General features: G+C 41.1%; 1 protein-coding gene across 1 annotated transcript in view; it reads right to left on the minus strand.

Moving 5' to 3' along the window:
- Positions 1-2,667: 2,667 nt before the first annotated feature.
- Positions 2,668-20,722, minus strand: part of MDM4 (MDM4 regulator of p53) — a 67,115-nt gene continuing 49,060 nt past the window's right edge. Inside the window, exons 6-11 of the mRNA XM_073667037.1 lie at positions 13,642-13,703; positions 12,568-12,640; positions 9,295-9,446; positions 6,221-6,373; positions 5,596-5,679; positions 2,668-5,370 (exon numbers count right to left, since the gene is read on the minus strand). Of these exons, the coding sequence (XP_073523138.1) occupies positions 4,840-5,370; positions 5,596-5,679; positions 6,221-6,373; positions 9,295-9,446; positions 12,568-12,640; positions 13,642-13,703 (1,055 nt within the window). The 3' untranslated portion in view covers positions 2,668-4,839. The remainder of the gene's footprint in view (positions 5,371-5,595; positions 5,680-6,220; positions 6,374-9,294; positions 9,447-12,567; positions 12,641-13,641; positions 13,704-20,722) is intronic.

Raw genomic sequence — 20,722 nt, forward strand, 5'->3', positions numbered from 1 at the left:
CGTAGTTATGTTCACAATCTTTGTACCCGAATCAAGGTGCACCAACACTACGATCGAGCAAATCATCATTCTATTAGATCTCTGATCAGTGTGAGGTGATTACTAAGGGTCATAATACTAAGTACTGTTTTTTAAAATGCCGCCCAAAAAAAGAACCATCTATTGGGCAAGTTAATCCAAAAGCTAAGAAAGCATACACGCACACAAGGCCGATGGAGTGCTCTATTGTGTGCCACGCGGTGCACGCCGGAGATCGTGCCATATAAAGGTGCTAACACTAATATTGCAAATGGAGCTAAATTGTTTCAGATATATTTGCCACACAAGGACAAAAAAAAAAAAAAAAATTGGATTTTTCCGATCTGGCAGACTAGACAACCCTCTTAAATGCCGCTGACAAATATTATTGCTGCTGTTTGTTCCATTCAGCCCCCCTGCACCGCAGTCTTAGGAGATGCAGGATTGCCATGGCAGCCAGAGGCCTACTGAAGACCCTGAAGCCACCATTTTGGTCGTCCAGGGAAGACCAATGACAGGCTGAGCGTTTTTGCATGTCTTTTTTAAGCTTTTTTGTACAGCAATGAATGCTTTTTGGAGCCAACTAAAGATATGTGAAAAAAGAAACGTGGGAATCACTTTAACCCCTGGATTACCGTCGGACTAGGGAAGAGTATATTGGGTTAATTTAAATGATTGAAGAATGTGTTTTATTTCAAATAAAGTGCTTTATTCTTGGTGTATTTCTTTACTTACAAGTGTAGTAATGAGGGTGTCTGGCTGACACCTCCGCATTACTAAACCTAGGGATTGGTGTAAGTGACAACTAATCCCATTACCCCTAATCCCATTCAAATATGAAGTGCCATTTCTGGGGCAGCTGAAGGCTGCCATTTTTAGCCTAGGAAGGGGTCATTAGGCCAACATGTTCCCTGGTTATTAATAACAGCTTACAGCCATTTGGTTAGCCTTTGGGTATGTCCCCACAATCAGGAAACAGCAGCGCTTTGGACGCAGCATATTTTCGCTGCATCCAAAACACTACGTTCTAATGCCAGACTTCTTTTGTCAGTATGTGCAGATCCACTGCATGTAATGTGAATGTAATGACATTTCAACAGGTCAAAATCTGCAGCGGAGACAATAGTAAATTGTAAAAAGTAAAATAAAAAAAAATGGCGTGGAGGGCTGAATTTACTAGCCATTCTACATTCCCTTCTACAAGACAGCAGGCTGACAATGACAGGAGTGTAATTGCTCCTGTGTCAGTGCATAGCGCGGAGCTGCAGTGAGAGGTTACATGAGTTCATCAGCTGAAAAGCTCCGGTGACCTCACTTACTGCACCACTGATGTGTGAGAACTTTCTCACGCAGCGGTGGTGCCATAAGTGAGGTCACAGGGGTTCATCAGCTGATGAACTTGTGTGACCTCTCACAGCAGCTCAGCGTTATACACTGCAGGAGCAATTACGCTCCTGTCAGTTTATCACCGGCTGCTTGGTAGAGCAGTCACATCTCCGGATGTGACTCATCTATAAATGATCCGATCGCCATGGGACATTCTGGATTACGTTGATTGCAGCGGACAGGTGAGGGGATATGGTGTTTTTTTATTTTTACAGGTGACATGGGCATTGGAGATTTGGTGCCATGTGATTATAATGTGTTTATTTTTGCTACAAAAATAGTTTTTTCCTTGACCACTGGTTGCAGGCGCCAGCTGTAGTAGCCGCTCATCAGCTGACGCCTGTGACCCACGGTCAAATCTTTGTGCGTTTTTGACACATTGACTTCAATTGATTCAGTCAAATCCACAGCAAATCCGCAAACATTTTTTATACCTGCGTTTGTGCTTTGGATTTGACTGACTCAATTGAAGTCAAAGGGGGAAAAACGCAGCAAAAATGCACAAAAAGTTGACATGCTGCAGATTTAAAAGCACTGTAAATACTCAAAGGAAAATTCCTGATCATGTGAACAGCACTTCAGGATTCTCATTTAATTAGCTGTCAGAAGGATTCCCTAACGTTTTTGTCCCAATTCTGCACAGAAAAAATGCGAAGACGCACCATGTGCACACAGCCTAAGGCTGCTGGAATTTTCCCTATGAAAATCACGCGAATGCAAGTTAAATGGATGTGGCTGAAATGGTGAAAACCAGCAATCTGACCCAACAGCCAGAAAATCCTGGCTATGTATTGTGCATCAAACAAGGGTCAATGTGGACATTTAATGTTTCCAGGGCTGTGGAGTCGGTAAGCCAAACCGCCGACTCCTCAATTTCCATGATACTGACTTCACGACTCAGCTAAAAGTCTAGACCCTTAGATCAGGAATAGGACAGACATTTATAGGACATTTCATAACTTTTCCAAACTCTTATGAAAAAAATATTCCCCACAAACTGAATTGAACTAATGTACCCAATTTATTATATATTTTAGGTGTTGGAGTCGGTCCATTTTATACAGACTCAGACTCCACCAAAATGGACACACCGACTCAGACTCCACAGCCCTGAATGTTTCACAATCCCCTGGTCATTCTGTTTATTTGGGATGTATCAATATTTCAATCACTCTTTTTCATTCAAGATTTTACTCAACAAATGGATGCAACAAGCAAAACATTGGAAAATACTTTTAATCTTTCTAGAATAGTTAAAGAAATACCAAAAGAAAAATCGAAAATCAGTCGTAAATGTCCTATACTTTACCCATGTCAACAAATGCAGATTAATTACTACAGAACCATCATATAGTGCAATTAAGTTTCACTTTCGCTTGCATACATTAACAAAATCCTCAATATGAATAAGCCATTAGGTTTCTTGTATATGACGGATCATGAGATCAATGGCAAGACATGCTTTACAGGTTAAGTTACATTCTCAAAGAAAAAAAAATTTTGATAAACCTCAGAGGCACATGAAATTCTCCCCGTCAGACCACATATGCAGCAATTTAAAACCCAGTCTTAAGTCTGATGGATTAAATAGGTTGTTTCTATAGGTCAAGCCTTCACATAAGTCATCTAATTGACGGTTAAAATAGTGAATGGTTTTATCACATGACATCCTGTAATATGACTGCTACAGAATCCAATTACACTAAAAGTAAACTTTGCAATTAGTTTTTGCTCACTGTCTGAAATGACTGATCAAGTAAGATTACATATGTAAGTAACTTAAAATACCACCTCCGCCACAACTAATTGTAAAATTACAATACTGGTAAGAAAATGAACAAGACAACAATGAGAGAACAAAGGCGCACAGTGATAATGTACTGATAGGAAATCTAAATGGTTCGCCCTCTATGGCCACTTTCCCCAACACAAGTGATGGTAAGCTATTTGGCCTTCGAAAGAGCCATTTCACATAAACCTGCATAGGGGAATATACAGTACAGAGTAAGTAAAGTTGACCATACAGCTCAGATTATTTTCAGCTAATTTGGCTGTAAACTCTCTCTCCCCATTTACTCACACACATGGCCATGAGGCCCAGCGTGGACAAACCTCTCAGCGATGGCCTCTTTCAAGCAGTTTGAAAAAGATTGAGCATTTCAATTTAAAATGCCAATCCTTCTCTCCCCCAATATCATCTGTCAGAGAGAGTCGGGAGACCCCACACACACTATATGGTCTGCAGGTCCGGTTGATCAACATACATGAGGAAGGTTCGACACCACAAATAGGATCATTGCACAGACCCGGTTTTAAGCTGGATCAGAACACTAAAGTGTATAGTGCATCCCAAGTCTCCATGTCTGGAAGAGAGTTCTTCTATGCACGAAGCATAGGGTTATAAGCAATAGCGAATGTTTGACCAGCCTATATACCCCTATACATATTTGTCTAACAGTGAGCAAACCTAATGTATATTGAAGCTTCCCGACTCTTAACCCCCAAAAGATGTCAGGGGAAGATAAGGATGTGGCATAACAAATATAATACTTTTGCTCTACGCAAGATAAGCCACTGTCACAGGAGTCTCTGAAAAGACAGGAAAGGTTGGCAGATTGGGGAGAGATTTGGCCATCTACTGCATTTGAGAAGCTTACAAGTTTTGCAATCTATTTTTTTAATAAATTTTTTTAAAGAAATGTATGGTGCTAGAACAAGTTAGGTGGCCCTTGTTGCTTAATTGAATCCACTATAACATGTTTTAAAGAAGTACCATTTACTAGCTTTCAGAAGTGCGTAAAAATATAAAATAAAATGGCATTGGGTTTGACAATCATTTTCACTCTAAAGCTGCATGTAAGGCAACAGTTTGGCAAAATAAGCATCTATACAATAGATTTCATAAAAAACAAGAATGCTATGACGATACAGTTGAGCTGTAGATATGTGACGCGACATCTCTTAATAGATTCTTCATTGTGAAAAAAAAAAACAAAAAAACAACTATAATACAATAAAGGAGTAAAACTTTAGAAGATGCATTAATGACTATAGTTGCATTGTGACTGAGTCCTGAAAATACTGTCCGGAATGAGTTTGTGAACATGGATTCCAGGCACATCAAACTGTAAAGACTGACGTCTCGATATAAATAGATACACATCTTTATGCTTTATATATATATATTCTTATATCTTTATAAATATTCCCTGGAAAAGTTTGACTTTCTGTTCACAGTGGTGACTCAAAAAGGGGCAGCAGAAAACACCTCAATATATCATGGCAGTGATAAAGCATGGTAAGTTATGGAGACTGGAATAAGGAAAAATTCCACTACTCCAGGTAAACAAAAATCTTTCACAATATTGCCACCCAGGTCTCCTTCTGACAAAAAAAAGTGCTTAAGAAAAAACAAGACATTGGAGACATCCCATGCTACGGCATGTATGTTTTCACCACCATCTGTATGGGTTTCTGACAAACTGGACATCCCTTCCGAGTCTTCTTAAGATTGCGTGCACACCGAAAACATGTCACCAAGTGGGCTGTACGCCCATGTACTACATTGCCATTACGTGGGCGCCGGTGGCACAGCCTGCAAGGTTCTAACAAGGGGCGAGTAGAGTCCAGTGACGCTTCCTCAGAGGCAAGAAGAAGTTCTGAGCTGTCTGAAAGTGTTCTGGCATTTGATGCCAGGTCTAAGGGCTCTAAGAAAGGAACTTGTGATTTGGGATCACTGCTTCTCACCCGCACCATGGGGGCAGATAGTGTTCTGCGGCAGTCAGGAATGTCAATTCCATTGTTCATTTCCAGGGAATTGGCTTTTGCTGGCAGAATGGGAGTAGAGAGGGTATGAGTGAGAGGCGGACAGTCCGAGTACCAATCCTTGCGTAAAGCCCAGCAGCGGAAGCAGTAGCGTTTTGCAGGTGAATTAAACTTATGGCAACTGGTACACTGCCAGCAGTCCTGAAGAGAGAGAAATAAGGTGAGAACTTATCCATTATATCATTAAAAGGGTTGTCCAAAAACATGGCTGCTAAAAACCGCACACAAGTCCACAGGTTGTGACTGATTGTAGCTCAGCACCACTGAAGTAAATCCAGCTGAGCTACAATAGCACCCATGACCTGTGGACAGATGCGGCATGGTCCCATATTTCCTCATCAGAAAGCTTTGTAAAACGAGCCAAACCTCAGATGTGGTTTCTGTATCCGTATCATCACTCAGGCTTTGTGTGTCCTCCAAGTCATCTCCATAGATGGTCAGCTCGATCACCTGAGGAGCACAAAGAACAAGCAGCGATTGTTAGCTATTACAAATAAGCACTTGTATAACCGACAGAATAATGAAACTTTATAAAAGAGGCTTTCATATTTCTTTTAGACGCATTGAAGTGGTTTACAAAATAGGTTGTGCGAGAAAAAAAAAAAGATAAAACATGCCAAATAATGTATGCTTTTTGACAGGTTTCACTACATAAAAAAAATATAAAAAAATCTGTTATACTTATTAATGTGTGGCAAGTTTATTATGCCACTTGCCCCATTTTTATAAAATTTCCCTAAATTTGATTTTGTATTTCAGTCTATCAGAACGCTATAGTATTCCCACAATATAAATGGACCTCATTTTAGCATTTAGCTGCCGAGTCGCAGGGCACGACTGCAAAATCTTATCAATGAAATCATGATGTGGATCTGGCTCATTTCATATTAGAACTACTCAAAAGTAGCGGGGCAAAAAACAAATGCGGGAAGACAATTATTCCCTAAAGAGAAGAGAAAGAATGTAGGGGTACATGTGGCATAAAACTCACTTTCTTTCCTTCGCCATCTCTCACATCTTCACCCTCACTATCTTGAGAGTCCAGATTTTCCACTTTCACCTCCACATTAATTTGATCTGACCGACTGTCATTAAGGAACCAAAAGTCATCTGTGGTATCTGAAACAAGGGCTGTATCTATGTCCTGCAAGGTGGAAGACAAGGTTCTTGACACAGACAAATGTTCAATGTACATAAAATAATATTCATTAAAGCACAATCATACAGAAAGTCCTAAACACATTGTACACTGAAATTGCTCCAACGGTCTAGGGGGTCACTCACATTAGATCAAACATACTTTATATAACAAAAGGGCCATAATGTAGTGATGGCTGGCATGCTGTATAACCCAGGGTAGATTAAGAAAAAGTTTAGCTCTTCTTAATTGTAATGGGGCCATTAAAAGGGGTTGTTTGCTTTGGAAAATCTATGAATGTCTGAAGGAGACCACCTTTGTTACCGCATTTTTCTACCTGGCAAACAGATGAAGGTGCGATTGCTAAGAAGTGAAACCTCCATTTCCCAGAAATCCCCAATTGTGTGTATGAACTTCAAAGTCCTATAAAGAGAATCTTTCACCAGGTTTTTGCCACCTAATCTGAGAGCAACAAGATGTAGGGGCAGAGCCTCCGATTCCAGCAATTTAACACTTGCGGGTCTGTATGGTGTCATTTTAATAAAATCACTTACCAGCAGGAGATCATTAGGACTAGTAAACCTGCTGCCAGATAGTCAATCATATTCATGAGCTCTGTATTACTCCACCCCCATCACTGATTGGTATCTTTCTGCCTATGCACAGTATACACAGAAAGCAGCCAATCAGGGGTGTGGGCGGGGTTCTACAGAGCTCAGCATTTAGAGAACTGGTAGAACTGCAGAAGATAAAACAGTGATATTCTCAAAATGACAGCAAGCAGCCCAGTAAGTTTCACATCGCTAGAATCAGTGTCTCTGTATATACATTATGTTGCTCCAAGATGGAGTTCGCAAAAAACAGGTGACAGATTTCCTGTAACGAGCACCTGTCACCTGGTTAAAAGAAGCCAGCTTTTGCTCTTATTTTATTTCTGCTGACCACTTCAGTATTTAATTTTTTCAAAACCCATCATCTGGTTTCAGAGATTTGTTGTTTTTTTTTTATTTAGTGCCAATTGTATGGTCTTTACAAGGGGGCTCTCCCAGGACTCTCTCTGAGAATGTCTGTAGGCTGCATTGCATTTCCCGGTGTGCCATTCCCTTCCCCTTGGTAACGACCATAAAAACTAAATAAGAAGATCCCTGTCTCTGGAACCATATTGCACACTTAAATGCAAAAAAAAAACAAGCAGCAAACACAAAGCATTGATTCCTCAAAGGAGCTGCTGGAATAAAATAAGAGCAATGAGGGAAGAAATCGGGTGTATAAAAGGCACCAAATATCCAAAAGAATACAAGAAATGCAGGATGTAGAAACAAAGATTTTTATTGATAATCAAAAAGACACACAAAAACAAATAAAAAAAAACGTAAAATTACAAGGTAACTACACTAACTGGCTGTTATGATTGCTCTTTTGCTGCTGGCTTTGTCTAATTCCCACAAAGTAACTAGCAGGAGGGGGATTGCCGATGGACTAGTAGATAGAATAGAAATGCACAAAAAGATTTGTAATGTGGGTATATGCCTAAAGATATTAATAGCATAATAAATGTATCAATATATGAGTCGCTTGACATGATAAACATGATTGTAATATTGTAAACATGATATAATATGATAAAATAATAGTAAAACGAATATCCACATGATCAGACAACAATATCATATAGATTAAGCCTAAAGGGATGGCTACTAGGTGACGGACATGATTGGCTGTAGATACAGCTAAAGTGCTATATAAAACCGTAGAGGATGTATGCCTGCTCACCTGCTTGCAGTTTAGCTGTATTCGATAGGAGCAAGGCAGACGTCCTGACTTAGACGCCAAGTAAAGCAAGAGAGAGTTTTTTCCAGCTTCAATAAAAATTAGAATTTGTTAAAAATAAAAAATCTTAAAATGCCGTTCACGATAGGAAATGAAGGAAGGTAATTTGGTAAGCGCAGTGATGTGTTTCAGACATGGTTCCTGCGTCCTTTATCAAAGCTCTTCCATTATATGCTTTCATGATTGGTTGCACCTGGTGAAGTAAACGGATGTGATCGATCAGGAGTACAATTGGGGGAGAAAGGCTGAACTGGATGGACCTAGGTATTTATTCAACCTGTGAGGGCGGAGATCTACAAGACATGATTAAATAAGGCATCAATACAGAACTAGAATAGTGCCATCCGCCATAAAGGGGAGCAGGACAGGACCCCACGCATTACGCTACCAACATGTCGCTTCCTCGAGGTTTACCTTTTTATGCCTTATATAGCACTTTAGCTGTCCATCACCTAGTAGCCACCCATTTAGGCTTAATCTATATGATATGGTTATCTGATCATGTGGATATTTGATTTCTGACTATTATTTTAGCATATTTACAGTGATCATGTCAAGTGACTCATATTGATAAATTTATTATGCTATTAATATCTTTAGACATATACCCACATTACAAATCTCTTTTTGTGCATTTCTATTCTATCTACTGCAGTCCATCGGCAATCCCCCTCCTGCTAGTCCCTTATCATTGTGGGAATTTGTTCTTTTGCTGCTGGCTTTGTCTATTATAAAGCCAGTTAGTGTAGTTACCTTGTGGTAACTTCTACTCTCTAATTGTTTTTAGTGTTTTGCGTGTCATTTTGATATCAATAAAAATCTTAGTTGTTTCTACATCCTGCATTTATTGTATTCTATTGGATATTTGGTGCCTTTTATACACCCTATTTCTTCCCTCGTTACCACTATAACTTTCTGCTGCATGGCACAATATCCTTCCATATTATTGTGGTGCCAGTTCTCTTTGGTTTTCCTAATAAGAGCAAATAATTGCCTAGTATCAGACCTCTTTAAGCGCATTAATGGGGTTAAAGGCAGATTTAAATCTATTAAAAATACATATACAAACAAAAATCCACTAATGTCCAAAATATTACCTGGTTTGAAGGGATGTCTGTGGAACCATTACCAAGGGGACAATAATTTGTTCTCAGATTCCCCAAAAACCACCAAGGTAAACCGGCAATATCCCATTCTTCAAAGGAGAGTTCCAACTCATCCTGCTTTAGAAAAGCTGGAGTTTTATTATCTAACAGACAAATGAAAGCAGAAATCTTATGAAATTTACAGCCATACAGACCCTGTATGACCATCACTAGGGTACTGGGTTAGATGTAGGTGTATTTAGTTCCTAAACATTTGAAATCACAAACACACGGCTGATAAGTAATATGCTTTATGGTAATGTGTGCTTTGGGGCAGTAATCTGGATCCCAGCAGTGAGCACACAAATCACACGATCCCTTAGACGGACACAAATTTGTGGCTAAGATCTGACAAAAGAAATTTTGCCTTTACTGTACCATAGATTGCACACAGAGGACTTTGTGCAAAAAAAACAACAAAAAAAACATTGAAGCGCACCGTATGACTTGTTATAATATAAAGGAGTTTTCGTGAAGCAATTCAGACCCATGAGCCCTATAGGGGCTCCTGTGCAAAGCAAATCGGTTTCTAGGCTATTCCTGTGAATGTGGAGGTTCACATTGCAGTCATGCAACCAAATAATCCTAACACTGTATATATGCAGTACTGTCCAATATTTGTCGCGATCTTCCTTTTCTAGGTGCACTCGCAGAGTCCGGGATTTTGTAGGCTTACAGTCAGGGGTATGAGTAATCAATTATATCAAATAGGTGATAATGATCATCACTTTCATATTTACATTGAAAAACGGTAATTAAAGGGGTTTGAACAAGGAAGGCATTCCAGCTTCTGGTAAAGTATCCAATCTTTATTTAATGATTAAGATTCCATTCCTGAATGGGAAAATAGACAAAAAAGTGGGAGAAAAAGCTACGCGTTTCAAACACAATCCCGCGTTCTTTGACAAAGCCTGATGGGAAAATTTACCCATCAATCTTAAAAATCCCAATAGCCAAATTCAAATGGGGATAGAGCTCATATAGCACAGGTGCATCTCACTAAATTAGAATATCAAAAAGTTAATTTCAGTTCTTCAATACAAAAAGTAAAACTCATATTATATAGAGTCATTACAGAGTGATCTATTTCAAATGTTTATTTCTGTTAATGTTGATGATTATGGCTTACAGCCAATGAAAACACAAAAGTCATTATCTCAGTAAATTAGAATACTTTATAACAACAGCTTGAAAAATAAATTTTAAAATCCGAAATGTTGGCCTACTGAAATGTATGTTCAGTAAATGCACTCAATACTTGGTCGGGGCTCCTTTTGCATCAATTACTGCATCAATGCGGCGTGGCATGGAGGCGATCAGCCTGTGGCACTGCTGAGGTGTTATGGAAGCCCAGGTTGCTTTGATAGCAGCCTTCAGCTCGTCTGCATTGTTGGGTCTGGTGTCTCATCTTCCTCTTGACAATACCCCATAGATCAGAGGTCCCCAACCTTTTTTGCACCAGGGACCGGCTATAAGGAAGACCAGTTTTCCATGGCCCGGTGGGGGTGGGGGCGGGGCTTTGGTCATATGGGGGTGGGGTTATGGAGGGGTGGAGCTGTATGGGGAGGATGCTGGCGGGACCTCGGTGTACAGCGCTGCTAAGTAGTAGCATTGTACATTGAGCGTCAGTGTATACAGCGCTGCTGCTTAGCAGCGCTACACACTGAACACCGGTACCGGGAGCCGCGTCACTGAAGCCAGTCTGCTGCCCCAGCACGCCCCACATAACATGTTCTGCCGGGGCGTGTCAGTGAGGAGAGCCTGCCGCCCCACCCCGTCAGGAACACACCATGCTGTGCTGTGGAGGGCCGCGTCACTAAGACCCGCCCGACGCCCCACCCCGTCAGGAACACACCATGCTGTGCAGGAGGGCCGTGTCACTAAGACCCGCCCGACGCCCCACCCCGTCCTGCATAATGTTCTCTGCCAGGAGCTGGGAGCTGTCACGGCTATGGCAGAAAACATTATAAATCCACACAGAGCGAGCTCTGACCAGGCGCAGGGCCGCGGAGCTAGCTGTCAGCGGCGCCGCGGACCGGCTGAAAAACCCCAACGGCCCGGTCCTTGTCCGCGGACCGGCGGTTGGGGACCTCTGCCATAGATTCTCTATGGGGTTAAGGTCAGGCGATTTTGCTGGCCAATCAAGCACAGTGATGCTGTTGTTTGTAAACCAGGTATTGGTACTTTTAGCAGTGTGGACAGGTGCCAAGTCCTGCTGGAGAATGAAATTTCCATCTCCAAAAAGCTTGTCGGCAGAGGGAAGCATGAAGTGCTCTAAAATTTACTGGTAGACGGCTGAGCTGACTTTGGTCTTGATAAAACACAGTGGACCTACACCAGCAGATGACATGGCTCCCCAAACCATCAATGATTGTGGAAACTTCACACTAGACCTCAAGCAGCTTGGATTGTGGCCTCTCCACTCTTCCTCCAGACTCTGGGACCTTGATTTCCAAATGAAAATTGGAACTCTGGGACCTTGTGGAGTGTGTCAATGACTGCCTTCTGGACATCTGGCAAGTCAGCAGTCTTCCCCATGATTGTGGAGCCTACTGAAACAGACTAAGGGACCTTTTTAAATGCTTGGGAAGCCTTTGCAGCTGTTTTTTGTTAAATATTTTAATTTACTGAGATAATGACTTTTGTGTTTTCATTGGCTGTAAGCCATAATCATCAACATTAACAGAAATAAACACTTGAAATAGATCACGGTTTGTAATGACTATATATAATATATGAGTTTCACTTTTTGTATTGAAGAACTGAAATAAATTAACTTTTTGATGATATTCTAATTTAGTGAGATGCACCTGTATATTAAGTGCTATGCAAAAAAAAATGTAACAAATACAGATAGAAATGCAAAATATCCTAAATTAATAATTAAAGGGGTTGTCTAGTATTTTAATATTGATGGCCCATCTTTAGGAAAGGTCATCAACACTAGATTGGTGGGGGTGCTGGACGGACGTACAGAGACAAAAGGCTGAACAGCACAGCCAGGTCAACTGTATAAGTGTTCACAGCGGGGAAAAGCAGATCCGCCCCTACTCAACTGAACAGTAGATCAGCAGGTATACTGGGTGTGGCACCCCCACAGATCTGATATTGATGATCTATCCTAAGGATAGCCGATAAATATAGAAGTAAAGAACCATTTTAAAGGCAACAAAAACAGCTGTGTAGGAGGCTTAAACTGGGTGAGAAACAGTTTAGCAAACGCACCTTCTGCAAGTGGATTACGAGATGAAGATATAACCCCGATGTCTGAGAATTCTTCATTCCTAGATTCATCAAGCTAAAAAAAATGGAGGAGAAGAAAAGGCAAACGCATTAACACCAATACGATGATACTATTCAGAAGAGATGCAGCAATTACATACCGGCCACCAACCAAATGACTCAGGGATGTGAAGAGATTCAGTTTTGTTTTTTTAAAAAAAGGGTCTTACAGTGGTTCAACAAGTAAAACTGGTCCCCCACAATGATCCCTTCTATGTAAATGACTTGCATAACATTACATACACATTAAAATTTGAAGCTATATTTTCAAGTTGTGAGTGAAAGTTTACTTGGGTGTTTATAAGTATTGTTAAAGGGGTTGTGAGGTCATCAATACATATGCTCGATGTACAGGATAGGTAATTAACACATAAATGGGTGTCTGACAACCCACACACCCATTTATCAGCTGTTATTTGCTCAGGCTGGATACAAACACTTTAAAAACGAGGATGCCGAGCGCAGCTCCATTTAAAGTGTAGCGCCCGCTGCCGGGAACTGCTCCACAGCTTGTATACTTTAAAAGTGAAGCCGTGCTGTGGTAGCCACTGCACTCTTAATAGAGCTGCGCTCAGCGGTCTGTTTCAGAGTGTTTACCTCCAGCTGCTGCTGGAGCAAATAACTGCTGATCAATGGGTGTGTAGGGTCTGAGACCCTCAACAATCTATTGATGAAGTATCCTGTAGATAGGTCATCAATACCAATGGCCAGACAACCCCTATAACAAGGACCATTAATGTAGGTGTTTAATTCAGATCTCAAAAATGGCCTTCCTGCCCTAGGTCATTAAGCATTGTACACAGATAGTATGACGGCCGGTTAGAAAACTGCTGCATCCCTCTCCGTTCTGAATGAGGTGCCGTGAGAGTAGAAAGGGAACAGAGATGGGTAACTCTGTCCCTGCTCCGTGGACTCCAGATGAACCTGAATGGTTTGTAAAAGCGGTCTGGAGATCCGACGCTGGCAGGTACAGAGAAGGGGGGGCTCTGTACAAGGTCAAGAAACACCAGGCTTTACCTTCTGCCGCTCCAAACCGCCCGTATCCTGCGTTTGGTCACTTGAGGGACTTTGAGCAGCATCTGTAAATCGGATGAAAAAAAATATCCCTTCCCCAGTAATATATGTGCTTATAATCCAAATTGTGTTAGTTTGGCTAAGAGAAATGCACACAGGGAGCCCCAAAAGCAAGATTACAGAAAGAGGGCCTTGTGTACTTTACCTATGTAGCAACAAGCTATAAAGATCCTGAGAGTCAGCTGTGCTGCAACAGTAAAAAGTGTAAGGAAATACATTTATGGACTTCATATCAGTCCTATAGGAAACAAACAGTGGCGTTTAATGGACTAGAATGAGGATACTAGGACATAACAGTAACTTATTACAGATATAGAAAGCACTAATTCGCACTACAGTTTGAGCAATCCATGGTAGTGAATGGCTCCTATTATATATCACTGCCCCTGACCATAAAAAAAGAGCTATTTCAGGCAATAGGACTTCTTCCCAAAGTGGTGTGGATTCACACCCAGCATGGACAGGATCCAAGACGAGAAAGAAGGATCATCTTTCCCAATGGAAAGCTTTACTTTTATCTTTCATCCATTTCTTGATGGAGTCCTGATTAATTTGAAGAAAAATGCTGCTTTTCAAAGAGATTAAAGGGAAGCTGTCACCAGTGTTTTCATATAGCAACTAAAACCATCTCCTTATTCAGCGCCTGTGCTGCACTCCATAAATGCTAATAGAACCCTCTGTAGACCCCCCCAAAAACCTTTTTAAGTTCTCCCATGCTGTATGGTAATCCGGTTGGTCCAGTCCGATGGGCATGGATTCGGGCCTCTCCATCCCTACCCCCGGCTGCTCTCACCATCCTCCTCTAATGGAAGTGGATGACTCCTCACATCATCCACACTTCAGGGCGAAATCTCGCGCCTGCGCACAGAAAACAGAAATTGCAGCTCGCACCTGCGCACTATGCTTTTCCCTGCTGCGGGCGCATGCACTTATGTTTTCGCCTCTGCCCGCAGTAGGGCAAAGCATAGTGCGCAGCCACAACATTACGACCGGCAATATGGGTGACACGTGGTGTCATCTATGTCAATTAAAGGAGGGCAGCAAGCAGCAGAAGGGTGGAGGTATGGAGAGGCCCGAAACCATGCCCATCAGACCAGATCAACTATTGACATACGTGGGATAGTGTAAAAAAATGTTTTTGGGGGGAGTCAGGGGGTTCTATAAGCACTTATGGAGTGCAGCACATGCGCTGAATAAGGTCATTGTTTTAGTTGCTATATGACAAAACTGGTGACAGGTTCCATTTAAGTTAAAATCTACCTACAAAGTTGAGCAAGTCTATAAATACAATGCTTTAGGGTATGTACACATGGAAAAAATTCAACAGTGAAAAATTTGGCCACTGATGCAAGGAAAATTGGTGTCAAAATCCAAAGAATCTGCAAGTGTTACATGTGGATTAACTTTTCTGCCAAATTGACACCTATCCATGGTGAAAAATTGCAGCATAAATCGACAATCTAAGAAATTAAAATCCACATATGTGGATCACATGCATTTCTTCTCTGCAGCCTGGGGATGAAATGTAGCAAAATCCACTTGCTACAAAATACAATGTGGATTTTCTGTCTGGAAATGCAAACAGAAAATCAGCAGCTTATTTGCCACATGTAAATTATTTCTTATTGCTGTATGGGATGAGTAAAAAGCTAATCTCAGAATTCTGCTGATTTCCAGGTAAAGCACAATGCTTTGGGGAATCCAAGATTTGTCACACTGAACAGACGTGTCAAATTGTCAGATTCGGGTTGCAGGGCATGTAGCAGAAACTACATTTAATTTCTTCATGTCATTTATTTAGACCATATTTCGCAGGTTTGCAATCAGATTGCCATCGCTCACATAGGCTCTGACATCGATCAGTTTATGTTTCCAAGGAAAAGACAGCAGAATTATAAAAGCAATCAACAGAAGAAAAAAAAACACCTGAAAAACAATATATACACACTTTGTAACATTGAAATTTCAACAAAGTTGTGTAGCTATGGAAATAAAAAGAACAGAATTTTAAAAGGTATTGTCCAGTTTCAGGCACAACAGTGGTGACATTGCGTACGGAGGTTGATGGCACACGACGCTGAGCTCCGTGACTGGTAAGAGCGGTGATGTGCACTGGGGTTGTGATGTCACCACTGCAGTCAAAACATGAGGAGCACCTAATGAGTTCGCTATTTTATACAGTTTGGGACCCACTTTCCTAAAAGTCGACAACCCCTTGACTGATCTGCAAACGATAAAACAAACTACATTTTCAAAACATCTCGATTTATTCAGTATCGCATATGAGCGCTATTTGCAGATATACACGCACTTAACTTCATTGATGGCAGCCAAGGTGTATTAACGGTTGTCTGAATTAGGTTCTTCCACACTGAACACACTTGGGCGTACAAACTATTAAGATCAGCTGCTGACAGCTCACTTTGCAATTGTCAATCAATGAGGTCCCAAATGTGCTTAATGGGAGACAAATCAGGAGACTCTGCAGGCCATGGTAGTGCATTTAGGCCACGGAGCTGCTCACAGTAGAATAAGCAACATGCAGGCTGGCATGGCCTTGTTGAAAATGGCTCCCAGAACACTTTAGAGAAAGGACCATAGCAATGGTTCAAAGACTGATCCATTGTGTACTGCATGTGAAACTGGAAATCACACAACCCTAAAGTGTCCAACAGTGGCTACAAAATCCACCTGAAGGCATCTGCACAACACTGGGCTACAAGCCAAATGTCCAGCTACAGATGTTATATTGACCTCACGCCACCGCTCTCTAAGGCTATCATGGTACAGAGTCAGACGGCAATGGAGGTCTATTCTCATAATCAAGGACAGCTGGTTTTTGTATTGGATGCAATGATAGCCAGAGATTTGTCTGGAGACCAAGTGGGCATTGCCATGAAAATACCTTCACGAGGCAAAGTCATACTGGTCCTACTCACGAGACTATCATATGGGGTTGCATAATGTATGGTGCCAGACCCCTCTAGTCTTTATTCCACGTACACTAACAGCTCGCCATTACATCGACTTGGTCGCAGAACCAGTTACACAGCCATTTCCAAAAAGTGTTCTAGGAGATGTTTTTAATGCAACAACGCCAGGCCGCACGTTGCTCTAGTTACTGAGTAACCTGTGTGACCAACACAGCATGCAAGCCTCTCCAGACTTATCTCCCATCGAGAACATCTGGGACGTCATTGGTCGGCATTTGCAAAGGGAGCTGTTAGCAGCAGATTTTGATGATTTGTGTGCTTAAGGGTATTTAGCGTGGCAGAACATTTCTCAGAAAATCAAGATATTTTGAACATTTTGTTTTAATTTGCAAATCACTGATTTCTATAATTCCCTGACATTTCCTTCTTGGTTTTGCAATTTCAATGTTGAATGTAAATAAAGGGAATTTACTGTGGGATTGTGCAGCAGGTTTGCTTCAGATTTTATCCTATAAAGAGTAAAATTCAGATTGGAAAAAAATATAAAATGGGAAGGCATGTCTACAGTGGAATGAAAATGCTGTAAGTTTTTCTGCATGGATAGTTTCTATAAAATGTGGATTGTGTTTTCAAAGCCACATCCACATGTATTACACTGTAATTCACTGTCTGTACTGCAAATTTGCCATGTGTGTACTTACTAGTGTTGAGCGAGTATGTTCTGTCCGAGTATGCTTGGGCCGAGCTCAGAGTATTTATAGCTGCTCGGTGATATGGTTGAATCGCTCCCGTGTGCATGATTTGCAACTGTTTGACAGCTTTATTACATGTGAGGAATGTGTAAGAAATAGACATTCCTCACATGTAGTAAAACTGTCAAACAGTTGCAAATCATGCACATGGGAGTGATTCAAACACATCACCGAGCAGCTGTAACTACTCGGAGCTCGGCCCGAGCATACTCGGCGAAAGGGTTAACAGAACATACTCGCTCAACACTAGTACTTACCCTTAAGCAAAGTATTCTGAAATGGTAGGACCTATTCACGCCAGTATCAAGATACTTGATCACACTTGGGCAAGCTATGGAAACTTGACAAAGAAGCCCAATAGTCACCAGAGCCTTACCTAGCTTTTTGATAGATCAAAATGGTAAAAAAAATATTTTCAAAAGCAGAATTAAAGTAGATTTTAAACTAATAAAAAAGGTTACTCATTGGGGGAGAAAGGTTGAACTTGATGGAACTAGGTCTTTATTCAACCTACGTTACTATGCCATCTGTGAGGGCCCAACTGATTGATAGAACCAGACGGCAGAAATGTTAGAAGAGCAACTTGACTTTTGCTTCAAGGTCAATGAAGAAACGAAAAGCATAAAAAAAAAAAAAAGGGCCCAGTAATGGCTTCATCCAACCAATGAAAATGATGCTTAAATGAGAAAGGTTGAACTTTATGGACTTTTTTCAACCTATGTAACATTACCTAGTAAGTCAGATAACTTACCAATGTATTTTTATTAGCTCCAGTGCCCTGCTCCTCCACTAACAGCTCCAGACCATAGTCCTTGCAGCAGGACTGTTTGTGTCAGCTTGTGACTCAGACAGAAGTTAGAGGGGGCTGGCTGATAGCCAATTTGTATAGCTAAACATAGGCATAGACACAGAAGGGGGCAAGCTATCTTACTATTAAATGTTCATCTAAAGAGGACCTTTCACCAGGTCAAGTGTAGCCAGTTATTGCTCTTAATTTATCCCCGCAACTCTGAGTTTTTATTTTTTAATCCGCTATACACTTCCAGATATGTGGGCCTTATTATTTAAAGCTGATTTTTATGGTCTTTAACAAGTGCATGTTGTTTGCAGGGCAGTCTAAAGACTTGCAGTCAGATATTCTGTACGTCTCACCCTCTTAGTAGAAACCATAAAAATTAGAACTAAATAACATCCATATCTCTGGAACAGAATATTCAGGGGAACAGTGGGAATAAAATAAGAGAGTGAAAACCAGGCAGTGAGGACAGGCCATTTTTAAATAAAGGAGGTGTTTTGTTTTTTAAGGGTATGTGCACACGATGCAGAAATGAAGCAGAAAATTTCTGCATCATTTCTGCATCTCCCTGGCAGAAAAAACGCATGCAGATTGTGCATGCGTTTTTCCTGCAGAATACATGCGGATCCACATGCAGATTCACATGCGTTTCCGCATGCAGATTGACAAGCGCTTTCCAGGCGATTTTAGCATCACCTGGAAAGTGCTTGACAACTAGGTCACACTATATAAATCCATGCAAACAGCATGGATTTATATAGTGTGACCCGAGAGAGTGTATATACTTACCTCCGATGGCCCGCGCTGTCCTGCTCACTCCGTTCTCCCGGCAACTTTGAATTGAAAGACCTGCCGACGTCAGCGTCACGTGACCCGTCACATGACTCTGACGTCAGCGCAGGTCCTACAACTCACTGCAAGTGCCGGGAACCAAGCGGGAGCGGTGCGCGGGCCGACAGAAGGTAAGAATACATTTATTTTTTATTTTATTCTTTTTTTACAGCTTTTTTAATGGTACCTGGGTGTGAATGAGACTCTCCTATCCTCCACACCCGGGTACCATCCGCATATTAGAACGCGCCAATAGCGCAAGTACAGATGCTGTCTTGCGGAATTGGCGCGTTCTAATGCAAGTCAATGGCGGCGAAATCGCCGCGTTTCCGCAAAATTAATTGACATGCTGCGGATTTTTGACCGCAGCGTTCACGCTGCGGAAAAATCCGCATCATGGGCACAGCACATGCGGATTTCCATTGGGGAACATTGCTTCCCTTCTACCATGCGTTTTTAATGCGTTTCTGCGGCGTTTACGCAACTGCAAAAACGCCGCGGAAACGCATGAAATACGCATCGTGTGAACTCAGCCTTAGAGTCACTAAATCACAGTTTAATACTTTTAAATCATTTTATTAGTGAATTTGTCTCAATTCCTGTAAAGAAAATAATAAATAAAAAATGAATATAAGTGGCCTCAAACCCTGGTTTTCTTCAGCTCCATTGCCATGAGGACGTACTAAGCACAGAGAATGGCAGTGATTAGGTGGGCACCTGTCTAGTCCCTCGAGTTTTGTGATTACCAGAACACAAAGGATTAGACAGGTGCTCAGAGTACATTCTGATAGTAATGTAGCCAAAGGCAGAGAAACTGGGAAAAAGCAGCGCTTTAAACTTTTTTTTTTTTTTACTACACACAGGAAAATAGATACATCCCCTAATAAAGTGATTTACAAAGTTTCATAACTTTCCATGCTGGACAAAATTATGAATAAAAAAAATGGTTACTCCCCTAAATTAAATGTGCCAGACTTCTGGTACAATTTGTGCCAAAAAGAATGGATCTCATTTGCTTTCGGCAACCTGCCCCCAAAAATGAGCCAAAATGTTTTGCACAAAGCAAGTCATCTAGTAGGTGGTGTATACTTTGACTAGAAAACCTTCACATGCAGCATTTTTTGCTGCGTGTTTTTTTCTGCAGCCATAAGAAAGAAAAAAGTTTTTCTCTTAGCAGGAAAAACGCTGCAAGAATTGACATGCTGCAGATTTCAAAAACACTGCAGTTTTCCAATTCAGTCAGGGGGAAAAAAAACAAACGTGTACATGATATTTTTGGAAAAAGCATCTTTTAATTTGCATAAAAAAGCAGCAAAACACTCTACATGTGAACATAGCCTGAAGATGCATCAAATTATGAATCCACATGATAAATCTGGTGCATTTTAAGACTGTCTAGTCTAAATTTACACTGCCTAAACATTAGATTAGTACTCATATACACCCCCATTTTTGCAGACCTTTAGGGTGTATTTACAAATTCAGCTGAGACTGTTCTTGGGTCTTACTATAGGAGTTATCAGCAGAGGGGGTTGCTTTGCAGCACTTGAAAGTGGAGTCCACTCAAAAACACTGAAAACCAACCTGTGTGAATACACCCTTACAAAGGTACCTTTGTCCCTATGTCAGTCCTGGATGTGTGAGATGTGGTCCTTTTCACGGATTGCTTGAGAGGTAACTAGGACAAATTTATAGCACCTTTTGTATAAAGA

The sequence above is a fragment of the Phyllobates terribilis genome, unplaced genomic scaffold (assembly GCF_046119375.1).
Source record: "Phyllobates terribilis strain yellow unplaced genomic scaffold, ASM4611937v1 Scaffold_2__4_contigs__length_985480577, whole genome shotgun sequence".
NCBI lineage: Eukaryota > Metazoa > Chordata > Amphibia > Anura > Dendrobatidae > Phyllobates > Phyllobates terribilis.